Source organism: Dysidea avara, chromosome 7 (assembly GCF_963678975.1).
Source record: "Dysidea avara chromosome 7, odDysAvar1.4, whole genome shotgun sequence".
NCBI lineage: Eukaryota > Metazoa > Porifera > Demospongiae > Dictyoceratida > Dysideidae > Dysidea > Dysidea avara.
The window spans coordinates 9,205,007-9,225,712 of NC_089278.1; the positions used below are offsets into that span (position 1 = coordinate 9,205,007).

Sequence of the window (20,706 nt, forward strand, 5' to 3'; positions counted from 1 at the left end):
CAGAATTCGAGTGTATGGTGTGGTTTATATGGAGTAATGGCTTCCCTGGATCAAAACAGTGTGAAGAATTTATTGGAACATTTACAGGGAGATTTCAAAGCAATATCAGGGGAAGCAAAGAAAAAATTTCCTGCGGTGAAAGAGGCAAGATAGTAGAATAAATATAATACAGAATTAGTAAATGATTTTCGTGGCTTACAGGCTAAATAATAAACAGCCAAGACAGTCACGGGTATTGAAAACATTCGCACTAAAAATTCTAGAGTATAGTAGTAGTTAGTGAATGTGTGTACACCCGTGTAGGCTGCTGAGAGAGGATTTATACGAATCAGAACCATCAACTCACACGATGAAGCTGTAAATGGTATAAAGTTTACCATTTTACATGTTGAATAATACTATTACACTATTGCAGTGTTAACTAGTACAGATGATTTAATTCATCCACTGCTGTTCTCTTGCGAATCCAAGAACCCAAAAATTGTTCTACTCTCTCTTGGATCATTACAACGACTCATCACCCACAAAGCTGTGTCACAGGTGTGTACATGTTGCTATACTTGTACCAACCTGTGTTGTGTCGCTAGACCTGTCTGGATGCTATTGTCAGTACACTATGGGTGCTGGCCGAGGCCAATGTGGAAAGTTTAAAGGTGATACAGACAATTTTACTGCTGGTCACAACTACTGAAATTGTCAGTGGCCAACATCTGGCAAAGGTACTTCACATGTCTGCTGTGGCTTCGCCATTGCACAGTAATTACTGTAGCATAGTGTATATTGCGCATGCATACACAGGAAGTTACCCATACACATACTAATGTACACCTGAATACTAACCCGAGCACACCCTTATAGCCTTACCAGTGTATCATCTGCATGTGTAACTGTAGCTTTTCTTTGGCTATAGATCATGCTTCTTTGTTTACATCTGTATTCGTCCAAGGACTCGGTTGTTAGTAACACTGCTTCTGCCGCAGTCAGGCAGACTGTGTCTGCAGTATTTGAACACTTAAAGATGCACTTGAATGATGGTTAGTACATGTGTATTGCTGTGATATGGATGCATTTGGTGGTCACTAATTTAGAGGGATTTTTTGATGTGCAAGTGATGAAAGAAGAATCTACCAATGATTCAAAAATTCCTGGGACATTAAATGCAAAAGCTCATGATGCATATTTGCTATTCCAGGTGTTGTTTTGTGTATTAGTGTGTAACATGACAATTATATTCGTGGATGTGCAGGATTTGGTCCAGCTAACCAATGGAGACCCTTCCTCATGGCTGGCAGCAGATCTTAAAATTAACAAGTCGCTTGGTCTGGAACTCCTGGAGAATGTCTTGAACAGCTTTCCAAGAATATTTCTTGAGGTATAATTATTTTTTATTAAACTGTTACCATGCGCTCAATTGTACATTACTCTTGTGCTCTTTTAGATTCCTGAATTTGGTCAGATGCTTAAGGAAAGAGTCTGTCCATTAGTGATCAAACTCTTCTCACCCTCCATTAAGCACCATCGCTCGGTAGCCACCTCAAGTACTCATCCATCTAGTTTACCAGCTGCTGACCGGCCAAGCTTTCGTATTACCATGAGGCTTCTCAAGATTGTGGCTGTCCTGGTACAGCAGTATTACCAACGACTGGTGAGCAGAAATTATGTGTAGAATTTTGTGTACATTATTCCCGGTTAGGTTACTGAGTGCGAGATATTTTTATCGCTGCTGGTAAAATTTATCGATCATGATAAGCCATTGTGGCAGAGAACACTAGCCATAGAGGTTTTGCATGTGTTTACAGCCAAGCCTAAACTGTTAAAGTGAGTTTTATTTATCAGCCATGACTCTTTCAGTGTCTTTCCTTGTCTCCCAGGTCATTCTGTATCAACTATGACATGCAGACTCACTCCACTAAAGTGTTTAAAGACATTATTGATGCACTCGGTGGCTTCATTCAGGCTTACTTGACGTCCCCCACCACTCCAGTGTCTAGTACATCCTCCACTACTGCAGTGACCAGTGGAGGTGCAAGCAGCACTACTACTGGGGGAACAGACAAAGTGGCCATGTTTACCTATAGGAGCGTCTCCATTCCAGTACTGCAGAATGCAGCTCAGAAACCTATTCTGTAAGTAACCGATACATCACTGATAGTTAGTATGTTATATGGAACTACTCAAATATGAGTGAAGGAACAGTTATAGTTGTACATCTTGTGTTCTATTAGTTGGTGTCAGTTTACTAGTTGTGTATATTGTTTCTTGTAACAAGCACCTGAGTTTATCTATTTGTCTATACATAGACAGGTGTTATGTAAACCATACACATGTTCCCAGGCATAGACATGTAGGCACATGCCTGTACATGTCATATGTGTCTCTGGGAAAACTGGTCTTATCGCCCATTTAAAAGTATCAGGAAACGTCGGTTTTAAATATTCAGTGTGTTGTAGTTGGCCAATGGTGGTAGCTACGCATACCAAATTTGCACACGTTTCACAACAATTTCTTACCTTCCTGATCATCCACTGAAGTAGTCAACAGCTAAGTTTCCCGCCATTTTAGATAGTTTTTAAACCGAGGTTGTCTGTATCAGGCGAGCTCCAGAAGGGTGGGAGGCAGGGGCCCTGGAAGGTGGGCAAGATGGTGTTCAAAAATTGAAAAGAAACATGCTGGGATGAATCAGGCCAAGTTATAGGCCATTCAGTGCTCAGAACTGGCTAAAATGAAAGGAAATTTACAGCACAGGTCATTGTCCAACACCACGGAGCTGTACAGCCACACACAGCCATCTCCAGGTTGGCCAGGGCTCCATCAAGACCCCAGACCACTCGTATGGCTCGCCACTGTGCTCTAAAAAAGCAGCCAGCAAAAGCAGACCACTTTACTCTGGTCAACTGTGGCAGTGAAACTTGATAGTGCATTCATTAAGCTTTGTGTTTGTGTGAAAAAATCAAACTTCCTGTCTTGGGCGATAAGAACGGTTTTCGTAGATCCAGTCACATATACTGTTGCACTACAGCGTGCACGTACACACACACTCACACACATGCTATATGCACTGCACAACACCAATAATGTCCACATATTTGCAGACTGGAGATGATGGATAAAGCTGATGCACCACCCATTCAGGAGAGCTATCCACTAGCAGTAGCATATACTGCACTACTTGATGCTGTCAAGAGTATTACAACTGCCGTGGAAGACCTGCCACTGCCACCAGCAAATGCACATTGTGAAACTGTAGCCCCTGGTACATATCTGCACATCTATGTACATTGTGTATCTGTGTATACATGTGTGCACTCACACACAGTACATATACAAACATGCATGAATATAATTATGTGCTTGTGTAAGGGTGCTCTGTTTCTTATCTTGTTGTAGATGAAGTGAATGAAGTAATGATAAAGTCATCTTGGTCAGGGATGCTAGCTGCGTTATCACTACTATTGAATGCCTGGTATTACAAGTGAAGGTCACTTATTAGTAATGCACTATTTATATTGTAGTGGTGATGAGCAAGTGTCAGAAAGCTTTCTGAAAGCACACGAAACTTATGTCTACCTCTGTGGCAAAATGAAGTTAGCTATCCCACGGGATGCCTTCATTACTGAACTCTGCAAAGGCTCACTTCCGCCACAGTATGCATTCACTCTTGTTGCTGCTAAAATCCCGTTGCCACCAGCTGTCACACTGCCATCACAGACTTCTACAGACAGCGATGATGAAGGAGTTGGGGTTACCTATGTGTTTGGTGCACAGTCTAATGAGGAGAAGGGTGGTAAGAAGGGTATAGTACATCAGCCGAAAACCAGTGAGAGCAGCACAGTGCCTAGTACTGGTAAAGGACACCCACCTACAAGAGTGCAGTCTGCCTATGAGTTGGGTCAAAGTGTAGAGGTATGTAGGACGGTGTGCGTGTGTGTTTATGTGCACACATGCATGTGTGTGGTATGTGTATACACGTTGTTTTATTATTATCTTGGTGCTGACCATTTACAGATTACTGCCAAGAACCTTCAGTATATGAGAACTCTATTAAACCTCGCACACTGCCACGGTGATGTTCTAACATCATCATGGAAGCTAGTCCTCACCACACTACAAGTGAGGATCTCATTATACTTAAACCAGCAGGGTTTAATCCTATGTACAGCATGAATACATTATATCATCTGACCAGTTTCAGTGTATTTACAGTACTTAGTGTAAATTGAATGTTTGTTGTGGCAAAGTAAAAACCATTCATCAAATCTGTTCAATTTTCTTTCAATTTGAATTTTCCCTCCTTCTCACTGTGATAGAATTTCCCTTGTTGGAGTGTGAAACTGTATATACACCACAGGTGTGTTTGTGTGCATACTTATATAATTAAAATAGAACTTGATCTATATTCCCATAACTATGATGATTCTGTTCAGTATAGTCATGTTGAAAATATTTCAGTGAATGTTCTGTTACTAACAGCACCTCTGTACCATCTTGGGGTTGAAGGCACAACATGATGGATCCCTGAAGCCGAGTGGTAGTACCCCAGACTCTACTAACCTGGTAGGTGTGTGTGTGGGTGGGTGTGGAATGGGAGAGGTGGCCCTTATTATTCTCGTGCTTCTGCTGTGGTGAAGTTATGAGTATGCTGGGGCCAATAGTAACCCACCACTTTGTTTGACTTGATGTGTAGATAATTGTAACATTAAGATTCATTGAGTGGTTACATATGATATGAATAGCTGTGTGTATCTATATGGGTCATTCCATGTCAAATCAACCAGGAATTTAGGGTCACCTCTCAGATTTTGACGAAACTTGGTGTGTTTGTAGTACCTGTGGTGCTTATCACTTGTGCAATTTTTTAGCCCCATACACCACATAGTTTCTGATTTATGACCTCAAATATTTTGAATATTTCATGAAAAATTGGTTCATCTGTAGATACAAAATCAATCATAACTTCGCACTGTGTAAATATTTTTAAACACAATTTTCACTGATGATTGACCTTTCCAGTGATCCCTAAATTATGGGATATCTATTTAATCCTTTATATTTCAAAAAATGCTGCTTGAAATTCTTCAAATTTTTTTAATGCATAATGATTAGGCCACGATCTATATTTGATGAAATTTTTGTGGTGGGACCACAATGGGCTCAAGAGATATAATGAATTGTGTTGATGTATGTAGTGGAATTTTGTAGCCTATTATTGCTGTATGGGAGTGTACACCTCCAATAACCACTCACAACAAGGCCATGACAAGTTTGTCTTACAGAGTGAAGGTGTCTAGGTACAGTGCAACCTGTATTAATGACCACCTGTATTGAAAGACCATCTATAATTGGATATTAATGTATAGCACCAAAGCATCAACTTTTTCTAGCAAATCCAAAAATGTTCCTTATTAGACAGGTGGACTTTAAATTACAGATCTAACCACCATGTGTCCATATAAACATAGCATGTGAATGTTACATCATCTCTTTAGAAATACCTTCTTTATTAAGTCGAATCCCACTGTAGTGGACTTAGTCCTATATGTGGTATGTATACAACAGAACTCCTCAAAAAGGTTACCAGGACACCTTGATAACCAGGACGCCTGTTTATAATCCCACTCTAGTGGTACAATAATCAAACGGTATGGTCGTATCGTTTAAGTAGGAATCCATGTGAAATTTTTGCGCGCCGCCCAAAATCCCGCCTTTAAAAATCATCCTAGAGATATCTTACGAGACGAAAATCACCTTTACGGAATAGTACTAGTCAATATAATACATAAAACAGCATTACATACAACAAAATGCTTACAGGTGGCCTGATACAGAATTTTAAAAACCGCCAAAACTTTGAATTTTAGACTGACTGCCTAACTGACTGACCACAGTCGCAAGCCTAGAGGCCAAACGAAGCAGTGCACAGCCACCATTTTACGCAACAATAACAAACTCACCAGTGGGATGTGCCTTTTGGGGTTCCGACGAGTGTGTCCCCTCTATGCCTTGTCTTTTCTTTTATCTTCAATCAGGCTGCTTGTCTTCTTCATCCAACGAAACCATATCGAGGCATTAATTTTCCATATCAACACTTTCTTTAAGCAGCATAATAGAGTCACAAGATTATTTAAGGTGCTTAGACTAAGCTACTGTACAGAGGAATAGATTATATTCCTTACTGATATAATCTATGACAGAGGGTACTGTACGGAGGTACTGGTACTAGATAGCTTCACGATAGGTCACAAGATCATGCCCATTCTTCATTCTACGCATTATTGATCTATCGATTTAAACCATGATGACACACCCTTTTTGCACTAGCTGTATTCAGTGGCCACACACCTTCAATTTGGAAGGCTGACTCGACATACTCTATAATCAATCGAAACCACGCCCCTTTTTGGGCAAACGCACGTCTTGCAGGCTGCCTCGAGATACTCTAACACAGCAGTCACCCTAATAGAACAGTCACATGTTTATAGCTAGCTGTATGCCTTAACAAAAAAAACTAAACAAATTAGTATATTAAAAATTATAAATTTAAAAATAAAGTAGGAATCCAAGTGATAAAAAGTAGTGAAACAAGAGAAGAACGATGGTAGCTATTACAGCATAGCTTGGTGGGAAATTCCTACTTTGAAACACAAAATAATGGCTATATCATGCCAAAGTAGAGATTCCTACTTTGAAACACAAAATAATGGCTATATCATGCCAAAGTAGAGATTTCCCACCGAGCTATGCTGTAATAGCTACCATCGTTCTTCTCTTGTTTCACTACTTTTTATCACTTGGATTCCTACTTTATTTTTAAATTTATATACATAATTATGGACCAAGATACTTATGTGGCTTCTGTAATATGATCACTTTATTATGGTCCTAGGAATGGAGGGGGTTTTACTGTATACATGCATTACTTGCACCTCAATGTGTGAAATTATATTAATTACTAAATTACTTTACATTCATGACCACTTTGAAGATCAAGTCATAAATTCATGTACATACTCACACAGGAGGTAAACATGCTGACCACATTTTCATCTGTATTTAACATCTGCCTATATTGATCTTCAAAGCGTGAATGCAAAACACTTTGAAAACTATTTAGTAATGACAGTACTATAAATCACATATTGAGGTGCTTAATAATAGAACCTCTTGATACAAGTAATGTATCTACTGTATACAGTGTATTCCTTGGACCATAGATAATATGTTTATTTTTTGAGCTTGTCTTGGGTCCAATTGTATGTAGAATTATAAAGTGAGCTCATGAACACATAAGGTGTCCATGTATCCTTTTCGAGGAGGTCTGTTGTACCTATGCAACCATGTACATAATTTGAATATTGTGGAGTGGGGCTAAGTATGTAAATGTATGGTGGGATTTGACTTAATAAAGTATTTTCAAAGGGATGGTACAACATTCACATGTTTATGGATGCATGGTGATCTCATTTAAAGTCCACCTGTCTAAAAGGACCATTTTTGGATTTTCTAGAAAAGATTAAATGCTTTGGTGCTGCACATTAATATCCAATTAGATAAACTGCAGATAGATGGTCTTTCAATACAGGTGGTCACTAATACAGGTTGCACTGTACCTAGACACCTTCACTCTGTAAGATAAACTTATCGGCCTTGTTGTGAGTGGTTATTGGAGGTATACACTCCCATCTGCAATATAATTTATTATATCTCTTGAGTCCATTGTGGTCCCACCACAAAAATTTCATCAAACATAGATCATGACCCAATCATTATTCATTAAAAAATTCAAAGAATTTCAAGCAGCATTTTTTGAAATATAAAGGATTAAAGTTTTCAATAAAGTACTTTCAAACCATAATTAAGTAGATATCCCTTAATTTAGGGATCACTGGAAAGGTTAATCAACAGTCTTTCATCAGTGAAAATTGTGTTTAAAAATATTTACACAGTGCGAAGTTACGATTGATTTTGTATCTATAGATGAACCAATTTTTCATGAAATATTTGTGGTCATAGATCAGAAACTATGTGGTGTATGGAGCTAAAAATTTGCACAAGTGTTAAGCACCACAGGTACTACAAACACACCAAGTTTCGTCAAAATTGAGAGGTGACCCTAAATTCCTGGTTGATTTGACATGGAATGACCCTTATGCATTGTATACTACACATCATTGTATTGTGTAGTAACACAGTTGTGTTGTGCCAATACAGACACTTCCATCCAGTCCTGGAAAGAAGTCAGAATTGATATCAATATGTAATTTATTGTCACGTCTTTTTGAGAGCTCTCTGTAAGCAGGTGTTGTAACTTACAGTACTGCAAGAATTGTTGTTCTGCACTTAGTCACATCTCAGAGGAGAGTTTGATGATGTTGGTGGATGCCATTTGTCACCTGTCAGCTGAGAACATCAAGAACTCCAAGGTGCGACTTGCTTTTCCTCTATCCTCATACCCTAACAGAACATATACATCATATGTTTTGTGCACTACACGCATGTATGTAATATGCAACCACTGTTCACACACACACGCACGCACTTCTTTACTGCCTGTCCCAGGATTCTCTTCATCCCGGCCCCCACTCCCCATGAGACACATCACACCCACATGGCCAAGGGACGCTGAGTAACCTAGAATTGCAAGCCTTGAATTCTGACCAGGTGGGCCTCATGGCGGGAGGATGGGCTATGGACAATAGCAGGGAACTGAGCTTCTTAGCTTGTTCCATCTTGATGCATGCATGCATGCACACACACACACATGCGCGTACGAGTGCACACATACACACACACACACACACACACACACACACACGACACGACACATACAGTACACACACACACACACACACACACACACACACACACACACACACACACACACACACACACACACACACACACACACACACACACACACACACACACACACACACACACACACACACACTTGGAACTGCCTCTCCAGATGTCTTGTCTGTAGTCTCTAGATTCCCTAGCCCAGTGACCTTGAGAAGTGCCCATTTACAAGCTAGAATTTTAAACCAGGTAAAGGACCCCCTAGGAGGGAAGATAGGTTATGGACAACAGCAAGTTCGATTTTGTAGCACCGTCTTGTACAGAAAAGGTATATACAAAGTATTCCCTTATGTTGGTTTGTAAGACTGATCCCGACCTTCCTTGCATGGTCCGAAGCCCTCACACACATGCTCACAATGCACAGATTACATGATGTCCGAAAATTTTGTCTAGGGATTGTTTCTTGGCTAGTGCTTGCAATACCATGTTGAATTGTTGATGTATCACTTTCTGTCTACATTGCAATTTGTCTGTATTCTATTCCACAGAATACCAATCTGTTTCCAATTGCCAAACTCTTGGAGACTGGTTTATGTAACACTGAAAGAATTACTGTTATCTGGAAACCGATGACAGGGCATTTGTTGGAGGTATACTTTTCTAAAGGAATGAATGTGGCTTACTTTTTTTTATCTCCAGATGTGTGAGTCTTCTGACATTACTCTACGACTGTATGCAGCTGACGCATTGACATTGTTGGTCAGGGCGATTCTTAATAAGAACCAGGAAGCTGACAAGAAAGAAATTAATGTATATATATGTTGTTCACTGTAGAATAATTATGTAATGTTTGTTGTTAGATGTTGCAAGTGTCACTGATACACCCACTACTGACTATGGTGTCCAGTCAACATACTGATGTGCGCCTGAAACAATTAGAGTGTGTACAGCAGGTACATGCTTGTACAAACATAAACAGTGTTTCAGCCTGTTTGTTTGTTTGTTTGTTTGTTTACCAGTAATAAATGGTATTGTTGTTGGTTTACTAGATATTGCAGTCATGTGGAGAGAGCCTGTCTCAGAGCTGGTCACTCATATTACAAATCATCTCCATCACTTCTCAGTCCCACAGGTAAGTACCAGGTGCATTAAGAGTTACTTGTATTAATATACTTGTACGGGCTAATCATTTGATTCCAGCTATGGCGTTATATACTTGCCAACTGTTTTGCTTTGCTAGGATTTTTGTTCTGTTTATAATTATGGAATATACTCATCAGCTATAATTAAATTAGATGGTATGATACAGGGGTAATGATTTTGAACTCTATGGTTATGTTCCATTGTAAACCCCCAGGGGCAGAAGAATAGGTCCAGACTAAAATTATCTCCTAACATATACTCTAATATAACAGTCAGCATATTCCAATACTTATCACTATCAACACATCATTGCCATTGAAGTATATAGCAATCTTGAAATATTCATTAGACTCATCAACTTTCCTCAGCCCTGTAAACTGTTGGTATATAGAAATGGTCTATTGCACAGTTTTTGTTCTAGCTGTCACCATATGTGTCTGGTTGCTCTTTTGTACATGTAGTGAGGTGTTGGTTCGCAGTGGGTTCCAGGGTCTACAACTGGTAGTGACAGACTTTCTTCCTTCACTACCAGCAATGTGTTTACCAGTATGTGTGGCAGTAGCTGGTCTGTATGGAGTACAGAATGAAGACCTCAACATCAGTCTCACTTCCATTGGATTACTGGTAGGTGTATTGGCTCCTTATTTCAGGAGGACAAGCGGTGTTGTTTTAAAAGTACTCATTGCTATACTATTTAAAACAACAGTAGAGGGTGGGCATATCACTTAGCTTTTCAGTTGTATTGTCTGTATTTACTGAGTCTTTGGTAATATATGTATGTGTGCTCTTGTACTACTGGCCATTAAACCAAAGGTTTCTTGAAGGGGTGAAGAACTTCTTTTGCTTTAGCCCTCGCTGGTAACCCCATCAAGGCAGAAAGGCACAGTGGTACTGATATTGATTATGTATGTTGAACTTGTTTATAAATTCTTTCTTTTTTTCCATAGTGGAACATTGCTGACTTTTTATTTCAAAGCAAGACAACAGTGATGCAGTCACTTGAGAGTGTTACACTAAGCTCATCCACCACAGACAATACTGATGACCTTCAGTCCACTATTGCTATCGAGGTGACAACCATCGATCAGTATGAGGTGATGAAGGTACAGAGTCTGCTCAGCCAGTTCAGTGACTCTATCCCTCTGTTTGATGCCCTCTGGATGTTACTGTTCTTGAACCTGACTAAGTTGTGTGTGAATGACCGACCAGCAGTTAGGAAGAGTGCTTCACACACTCTCTTCTCTACCGTCATGGCACATGGTCCGTTGTTGAATCTGGAGACCTGGCCAGAAGTGCTGTGGAAGGTAAAATGAGATATCTGTTTATGCGGTAGACAAGCATTAGAAGTGTTGACTGGTGACATTTCTTCTCTAGATATTATTTCCTTTGCTGACTAAGGTTAATTCATTGGCTGGATCAGCCAGTACTAGTAGTCTGGCCGGATCCATTATGATGCATCACTCCAGAGACACTGCTCACAAGCAATGGGCTGAGACACAAGTGCTCAGTCTCACTGGAGTAGCAAGGTGTGAACTGTGGTGTGTTTGTGTTGTATATGTTGTGCATGTACGTGTGTATTTTATCACCATGTTAGTCAGCACCTCATTGTTATTCCTGGGCAATGGCTAGTAACTGACAACAGTCATTAGGTCGGATTACAGTGTACTAGGTGACACCACTTAGCATGCAGTCATGCACTGACATGGCTTGCAAGGGGTAACACCTTAAGTTTGTACTTGTGATAGACACAATAAAATGGGGGGCTCTGTTGCTATGTCAGCAGCACATGCTGCTGCAGTTTCAATAGGTCATCTGATTTCCGTACAGCTGCACCAGCACTGCTATATATAGGAACAACTACCGCATGATTTTCTTGTAGTATGATTTTTGCAGTGAAGTTTACTGCCAGTAGATACCCATATAGTAAATAACCCCTGCCAGCCATTTATAAGATACAAGTACACAAAAAAATTTGGAATTTTCAACTAGCATAGCACACTGATAAAAAGTACTGAAACAAGCTGGAGTAGTGCATGATATCAAAAAACAGTAAAACAATAAGAAGTGTTATATCCCTACTGTGCTCAAGATACCATAACTGAAATGCACAGTAGGGATATAGAGCACTTCTTATTGTTTTACTATCATGCACTACTACAGCTTGTTTCAGTACTTTTTATCAATGTGCTATATGGTCCCTACTCTAGCTGAAAATTCCAATTTTTTGTGTACTTGTTTGTTAACTTTTTTTTGTAAATAATAATTATTATGACTGGTGAACCCATGCATACCGCATCAAAAGAAGGAAATGGCGCCGCGCACCTCAGCTATATCAATTATTGTCTAAAAAGTAAAGTATCCATTATGCTTCATTGTCAGCTATGTTAAACCCGTTACACTGCCTTACGAATCAAGAACTGCTCGAAAAGCACCCCTGCAATCCACACATACCACATCAAAAGAAAGAAATGGTGCCATGCACCCCAGTAATATCAATTATTATCTGAAAAATGAAGTATCTATTACGCTTCGTTGTCAGCTGTGTTCAACCCGTTACACAGCAGTACAAATCAAGAACTGTTCGAAAAGCACCTCTGCAATCTAAGTAGCCACTATGAACAATACGGACAATTTCCGTTATGAACGGAAACCGTCACGTGCTACCGCCTAATCAACACTTTTCGCTGTCGGCAAAGATAAGTGGGACACAAAGGAGGACACTGGTAAGTCCATGGAGAATGCATTGTACGTACTGCAGTATGCCAAAAGGCACCTCTTGGACCAAAGCAACGTTGAACAGTAAAAAAATCAAGTCCGTAGCCTTAGCCGTAGTCAAGTTACGCTGTCTGAAGGCATCAGTCAGTCAGTCAGTTAGTTACTCAGTTTTTGTTTTGTTTTTTAAATTCCGTAGCAACTTATTGAAAGCATTTTGGAAGGCTTGTTTGGGCTTAGTTTTATCTAAACAATACTGCCTCATCGTCATTTGGGAAAAGTGAGACTGGTTTTTGAGTGATGTTTTTATGGACACGCCCACACCTTTGTGGTCCCTACTACACAGTACTGTGCATCCAAATTTTCTTTGCTTGTTTCTTTCATTTTTATTACATACTGCACAAAATTGCTTTAAAACATTAATTCATAATATGATTACCTTGAAAATATGGCACATGTAAAGGGGTCTAAATCGAATTCTGCTTATATCCAATAAACATTCTCAGAGTTGTGAACAATTCTTTTATAGTTAAAAAAAACTAGTGCAAAATGCTTTATGTAGACTGGTTAATCATTAATTTTTGTCGTAAGTGGTTAGATAGAACGAGTGTGTGATAAAGATACTCTAATGATACGGTCACCCAACAAAACTAGCTTTTGGGCTTGGCTAATAAATGATACCTAAAGGTTGTAAACCAAAACAGCCAAGCTGGGTACAGCCTCTCACGCTGTCTAAAGCCAATTGACATTAACTTCATTGCAGTCATTTCTTGGCTGCAGCCTTTAGTTTTACGATTTTTAACCCTAGCTTTGTAGAAGGCTACATTCTTTTTCACAGCCTGGCTGTTTTCGCTATGGATGAGACTCCTTTCTGTGCACAACACTTACTGATTGAAAATTTAACTTTTATTATAAGCTGTAATATATATCTGAAACTCAAGTTTATGTATATTTTATTTGGACACTTTTTGAACGTACAAAGATTGTCCCACAGAAAGACAGAAACTAAAGTACCTGTAATTTGAACTCAGTTTCTGGGATATCCTTACATGAACAATTCAGTTCTTGAATTTAGTTCAATGTTCATTATTGACAACACAAAGTTAGTAGGAAACCAAGTCAGGTATCTCATTCCCAAGTTTATGCCATTCCCAAGATTCATGGGAAATCATTAAGGTGCTAAATATAATTGTTGACACTAATTATTTGCTCAGTCTACATGTAATACTGTAGTCGTAACACGGGCATGAGGGCATACATATCAGGCAAAGCCCGAATGCCCCATGTTACAGCTAATATGTAACACTTATTAGGCTGATAGCCTGTACAGGACGATCAATCACCCAAGCCAATACGAGTGCAGCAACTGGATGTATTATATATGCATACCTAAAATTTTCGATTATGGGTCAGCAGCTAGTACGCTCTGGTTACGTCCGGCTACGTTGAACAGACATATCCTAAGGATATCACGGAAAATTTTGGTTACGCGAGTTTAATCTTTTAATCAGTGCTATTGAATCGTTTATGGAAAAAGGACGGAGTTTACTAAAGGCCTAGATAGGTAAGCTTGCTGGTAGAGTGGTTACTCCGTGCAGAGTGGTAGCTTCGTGATGGGGGCGTGTCCATATTCGAAAACGTGTGGAAACGATCGGTGAATAAGCTATAGTACTAGTTCTCACCCCAACGTTTTTCAACTCGTAGGATGGCGAGGATAACAAAATGCTCTCCATCTGGGTGGTTTTCATGCAAAATCCAAGTCGTGCATCCTAATCACGTGAGTATTAATCGACCTCCACAATCAATTTCAGCGTTGACATCTATATAATCACTGCCAGGTTGTAGCCCGGTCTACATTTCGTATGTAGCCCGGCTAGCTGGGCTACATACAAAATGTAGCCCTGACGGCTCCTTTGATCTGAGGTGTGAAAGTGTTACATATAATTAATGTTATATTTGAGTGAAAATTTTATCACAGTTTTTTTTGTGTATAATGTTCTGGTTGTGAAAATTTTACTCAGTACACTGTTGTATATACTGAATTTGTAAATTGTTTGTCCTCAAATATTGGTAAAATCAGTCAATTTCACCCCTTGATCAGTCAATTTCACCCCTTGAAAATAACCTGCTATTCATAATATCAAGAGTTAATAATAAGAGAGGAGAGTGTCTAACACCGTATAGTCCTGTAACAGATGATTGCGCAGAAGTTAAACAGCTTCTTTTCTGTGTAACGTACAGACTGGCTAGTATATTTTCGCATTTAACCACAAAGGCTATCCCAGACACAAGGGCGTGCGTTCAACTCGATGTTCACGTTCACCACGAAGAGCATCACTCTGTTGCATAAAGAAGTGTGGCTGTTAACCTCGAAGATAACTTTGGGGGAGAACGTCTGAGAAACCAATACACTGAAACACTGAACCAAAGGCGGAGTATCGCTTCGAATTTTCACTGCGTCACCATGTTACCCTACCTTTGAGCATTCTTCAATTGAAGGAACACTGTTCCCTGTACATACAGCTCAGTCCTTAGTTCAGTCTTCGAATATTCTCGAGGATTCATCACGGTGCGGCTAAACTAATTGCGGTAAGGAAACGAACAAATACTAGAAGCCTATACGTTACACGGAAAGGAAGCCGTTTAACTTCTGCACAATCATCTATTACAGGCCTATACAGCATTAGATACTCTCCTCTCTTATTATTAACTCTTGATAATATGTAGTCTTGACAGAAATGGCTCCTCTGGTAAAGTTTGTCTTACACTGATGCAAAGTCACCAGAACTGATCAGTGTGTTGTTTTATGCAGTCAATCTTATCAAACCACAAGACACTGTGAGCTACTAATATCCAGTACTATACATGTGTATTATAGGAGGCTAAGATGTCACTGCATACTCTAGAACAAGTCTTATATAAAGATAGACATCTATTTTGACTTTCTGTTTATAATGACATAGATCACATCTGAGAAATGATAAAACATTATTAACTATTTAATATGTTTACTGCTTGTAAAAATTCCTGTGTGTTATAATTTGGTTGTTTAATAGACTGTTTCAGTCAAGAAAGAATACTCTGAGTACACTGGATTGCTTTCCTGATGTGTGGACAACGTTCTTGGAGTACATTAAAGTTTGTGCCTGCAACTGTACTGAGGAGGTTAGTCTGGAGCAGAGCCATGTGTGATTGTGATCCTGATCCTTTAGGTTGCTATTGCTGCTGCAGATAGTTTTTACAAGACACTTGAACTGCCCAAAAAACAGTTGAAACGCTCCTCGAGAACTTCACTAAGTGAACCACCAAGTGGATATGATAGAAACAGTATGGCAGAGAACTGTAATGACATATTTGTGGAAGACAGTCATGAAGAATTGAGTCCCAGTCAAATGGAGTTATATATTACTGCATGGAAGGTGTGGGCATCGATTGGGAAAACTACTGTCATTGATAGAGTTGTAGTCGGGGCACGTGTTGAAGAGCTTCTTGCAGCAAATGTGGCTGATACGAGTGATCAGGTGCGAGCCCTGGAAATGCTTGTTCCATCCCAACAATACATGCTCACTTATTTTAACTGTTTCCCGTTAATAATTTGGAGATTGCGGGAAAACTTCACAGCCGAAGACTTGCGTGTGTTTTCTGACATTGTCATCGCAGCATTACAGATGCCTGTAACCAAAGACACTTCACCATTCCTTGTGCCGCCACTTCTAGAGTATACCATCACTTCTGTTCAAGATGCTATACTGCGTGCAGTGATCTCCATGTTCACTTACAGTGTGAGGCCCCCCAAATCATGGCTTGACAGTGGCAGTAGTGGTAGTCAGGAGACCAACAGTTCACTCAAAGCAGAAGAGACATCATTACCACTATGTCCTGCTATACTTCGTGAACTACTTAGTTATGTACACTGGGCTTGTACTGAGCCACCAAAACCATCAGGTGGCAAAGAAAAGAATTTCTTCCTGTCCATTGGCTATGCTGCATTCAGTCAAACAGCATTACAATTAGCTCTGGATTTGTACATGTCTCACCCTGACCACCCAGTTATTCTAGAAGGAGAAGTAATCACTGATTTCTTGAAGGTACAACAATGTGCCGTACAGAATACCATATGTGTGGTTTTGATTGGTGGGTATTATTAAGAGTTCATAATATCACCTTAGTATGAACTTTTTAGTATTGTATGTCATAAACTATACTGGCAGGCTGTTACTGGCTCTTTATTCAGGAGCATTCAAGTCATGGTGATATTGGCGGTATTTTATTTTGGTGGATTCAGCAACACTTCACCAATTCGCCAACTTAAACTCCTTTCCAACTAAACCATGCCATATGGTAATCCACTATAGTTTGTATTATTAGTTAAGTGGTAGTAAGTGAGGAAATGATGTAGTCATTAACTGTATACAAACCAATCAAGCGAGTGTGTTGGTGACACACAATTAATGACAGGGGATTCACACCTGTTGTTGTTTAGGCTCTCCATTTGCCACTGAAGCAGAAGTGTTCCTGTCCATCCCCGCTGCTATGGAAACAGTCACTGGACACTCTTCTCACAGTGTTGCATACTGGTCTAGCGTTATGCTGGGAACATGGTAATATATAGAAATAATTTTTGGTAACATATGTAGCCATTTTGGTTGTGTAAACAAAGGTACACAATCGGAAGCCATGTGGGACGAGTTAGCTGTAGTTTTGGAGGGATTTCTCTTTGCCGACAGGTTGTGTTAGTGCTGCTACATCTCGTGTTTATCATGTTTGTTTCATGTAGCAGTACTCCATCACAGTCTGATGAGGCTAAACAAGCACTAGAGAAATTTGATGTTAAGGTGATTAGTTAAACAAATAGTCTCATTGTGTTTTTAGTGAAAAACCTCAAGTGTGCTTAGTATTTGTATCCAGCCAATCCCAAAAGCCTTGTCCAGCCAATCCCCAAGTCTTGGGAGCGTTAATTGGTACTGAATGACAACACAGGAGGTGACAATTACGCCTTATTACACCATGAAGCCTTGATACTTACAACCTCTACAATGCCTCTTCACCACTTGTCAGTAGGTGATGTTGGAGTGTAATCTTCCCCAGTAATTCAGTGTAATGCTCCAAAGACTTGAGGTTTGGCTGGACTAGACTGGATACAGGCAGACCCAGTCCTAATAATCCAATACACTTGAGGTGCTTTCTGGGTAATGAGACTATTGCCATGGTCACTATAATTGGGTGGCTACAGTGTTATGTGTAGTTAGAGAGGGGATTTTGTTGAATCTATTTCTTTGTTCACCATAACTATTGGCCGTGTTATATTGTCACCTTTTGCATGGATGAAAGGTAATTGTTTGTCTACTGCAAATGAACCAATTGATTTGTTGCATTTACAAGTGTGTACACTGTGTGGCCAGTGACAAGTCTTGACAATAAAACACTCACACTGCTCCCTGCTCCATTAAGTTTGCATGAAGACCATAAATGATTTTTATTCACTTTTGATATTTTAGTAAACTATTATGTTTTGATAGTGAAAAAATCAACCCCATAGCCTTGGTTATGCTAGCCTTGGTTATGCTTGCCTAGTCATTATAAAATTCTACATATTTTTTTATAAAATTCATAGCAACTTATTGGGTCACACTGAAAGCTTGATTATACCTAACTACTAATACTGCCAGGGCACTGTGAAGATATTGTGAGGCTGGTATTTTTTCATAGGAAAGTGAAAATCTTCATTATCCCAACTATACAATACTATTGTACTGTGTGATTCTGTGAAATGTTTACATAGAGTGCTATTGTACCGTGTGATTCTGTGAAATGTTTACATAGAGTGCTAATAATAATAAACAATAAAACACATTTTGCATCATCATAAGTTAATAGGCTATACACCCTCAATGACATAATTTCCACATTGTGAACAGTTTCATGTATCAGTAGATTAAGTGATGTATTGGTAGTCTGTGGGTGAATCATGGAAGTACTTCTATCACTACTGTGGTTGGTAGCTAATTCTTCCATTCAAAAACTGCCGTAATGTAATGAAAGCTAAAAGTTTGGCATAAATTCAAACTCTTAGCTTTATAAATCCAAAATTGATTACATGAGAATGGAGACCCCAAGGTGATAGACACATCAGCTATATATCTGAGACCTTACCAAAAATTCTATTCCTGCTGTATTGAATTCTGTCATCCATTCCATTGGTTCATCAGCTAACCTCCCCTGCATTAAAATATTATCACCATGTGTGTTAAGTTGTTAACGCTGTACAGTGTTATAATTCTTGTATGTGTTTGTGGGGTCAAAGGTGATTGACTTGATCAAGAAGGACATATTGCCACATTGTGCTAAGATACCAGAAGATTTCCAAAAGAAACTCACCTCTATATTGAATAAAGGTTCTATACACACTGCTACTGATGTACTGTCAGGTGAGCATGTGCAGTTGCTGTTGCTGTTTCCTTGAGTGAAAGAAACTTTTATACTCACTCACATTCCTCCAGTCTACCTACCTGGAGACCTGGTATTAACAGACATGGTGCAGCCTCATGCCAGGTATCATGGTTTTCTCTCTGGCATCTACTGTACACACAGGAGCTTTAACATGCCCAAACATATAAATCAACATCCACAGAAAGTTACATAAATCACACGCTGTTAGCACATGGTGCTTACAATTTCTAGTCCTACCCCTGGAGGATTTTCCCCCTGGGTAGTGTCATAGGTAGCCATGACTATTTATATAGTATCAGCTTTACTTCTCTTTTACTCTGTGTGTATACGTGCATGCATGTATGAGTACGTGTGTGTTCTCTGCTTATCGTGTGATTGTCCTATTTACCTATAGGGGATGTTTCAGTCGGTAACTGCTTTAGGGAGAACTTTGCGAGAGCATGTTTTGAGGCATTACTACAGTTCTCCTTCATCAGCAGCAAAGAATCTAATATTGGTGAGCAGTTATGTAATCCCTAGTACCACACCATAGTCTTGTACATTGGCCAGTTATGCTAGACCAAACACCAGCTAATAAAGCTCTCAGCCTAAACATTTAAATGTTCTCTCTTGTATACTTGTCATAAGCCTTGTTTATCACCAAGGTCAATGTAAGAGTTGTGTGTAGGTTTACTAATGTATGTGCAATGAACCATTTTAACAATCCCTCACATCATCATGTATGTGACTACCACTTGTTTGATTTGCATGATTGATGTGTGTGCAGATGCAACATCTCAAGTTGCCCTCAATGCTCTACTTGAAAGAAGCCGTGAAGTCTTAATGAAGTTTACAAAGGATGAGGCCTTATCTGGAGACTGCCCACTTCCAAGGTATACAATATATATATATATATATATATATATATATATATATATACATGCATACACACACTATAGTACACACACAATCCTGTTACCTTCATTTGATCTCTATTGTTGCTAGGGCTCGACTGAATGAGGTGTCATTGGTTCTAAAGTCTGTTACTGTTTTGATAAGCACATTAAGAAATGCTCAGCAAGATCCAAGCATCAAGGGTAAGTGAAAGGTCCTCTAAGTGTTTATGTGATAGTTAAGTAACCAATAAATTCTCTATAATACCGTTTGATGTGTATCAAAATGGATTTAAAAGAAAGGAGATGGATTTCATGAAATATGAAACATTGCTCTATATCATTCTTGGTGTTTTTATTTTTATTTTAGTGGACCATAAAGTATGGCAGAACATAGTACAATTGTATATTCCATTGGTTTGCTGTGTCACGTGCAAGTCGGGAGATGTTAGAAAGGATTTACAGAGCACTTTAGCTGAATTCTCACCTCTTCTATTTGTCACAAGTCAGTCAGAACAACTGAAATAGATCTATGATAATTTTGTATATAGATAATATTATATAATATATAAATCATTGAATTTACAGTTTTTTTTGTGACGCATGAATGTAAACCTATTCTTTTTACATCATGTTGTTTTTTGTGTCACTTCAAAGTGGTCTGGACTTTGTTACAAATAACTAGAGTATTGGTCAGTGACATCATAGTGAGTATACTGTAAACACAGCTGCC

General features: G+C 39.2%; 1 protein-coding gene across 1 annotated transcript; it reads left to right on the top strand.

Moving 5' to 3' along the window:
* Positions 1–4: 4 nt before the first annotated feature.
* On the top strand, positions 5–20,629 carry LOC136259579 (protein MON2 homolog). Its single transcript, XM_066053056.1, has 34 exons — positions 5–144; positions 304–364; positions 416–540; positions 588–719; positions 911–1,034; positions 1,089–1,192; positions 1,247–1,372; positions 1,439–1,645; positions 1,694–1,818; positions 1,872–2,126; positions 3,093–3,253; positions 3,388–3,463; positions 3,513–3,903; positions 4,006–4,110; positions 4,471–4,554; positions 8,209–8,288; positions 8,342–8,420; positions 9,345–9,446; positions 9,496–9,606; positions 9,657–9,749; positions 9,846–9,928; positions 10,401–10,563; positions 10,887–11,243; positions 11,314–11,465; positions 15,708–15,816; positions 15,864–16,739; positions 17,135–17,252; positions 17,312–17,378; positions 17,429–17,486; positions 18,956–19,079; positions 19,496–19,597; positions 19,868–19,973; positions 20,086–20,177; positions 20,344–20,629. Exons 1-34 carry the CDS (start codon positions 37–39, stop codon positions 20,499–20,501), a joined length of 5,214 nt encoding a protein of 1,737 aa, XP_065909128.1. The 5' UTR covers positions 5–36; the 3' UTR covers positions 20,502–20,629.
* The last annotated feature ends 77 nt before the right edge of the window (positions 20,630–20,706 follow it).

Excerpts from the sequence above, each read along its gene's own strand:
- LOC136259579 (XM_066053056.1), top strand. The coding sequence starts at position 37 with ATGGCTTCCCTGGATCAAAACAGTGTGAAGAATTTATTGGAACATTTA. Across the intron at positions 11,244-11,313 it reads GGCCAGAAGTGCTGTGGAAG|ATATTATTTCCTTTGCTGAC; the intron begins GTAAAATGAGAT and ends TTTCTTCTCTAG. Across the intron at positions 16,740-17,134 it reads TAATCACTGATTTCTTGAAG|GCTCTCCATTTGCCACTGAA; the intron begins GTACAACAATGT and ends GTTGTTGTTTAG.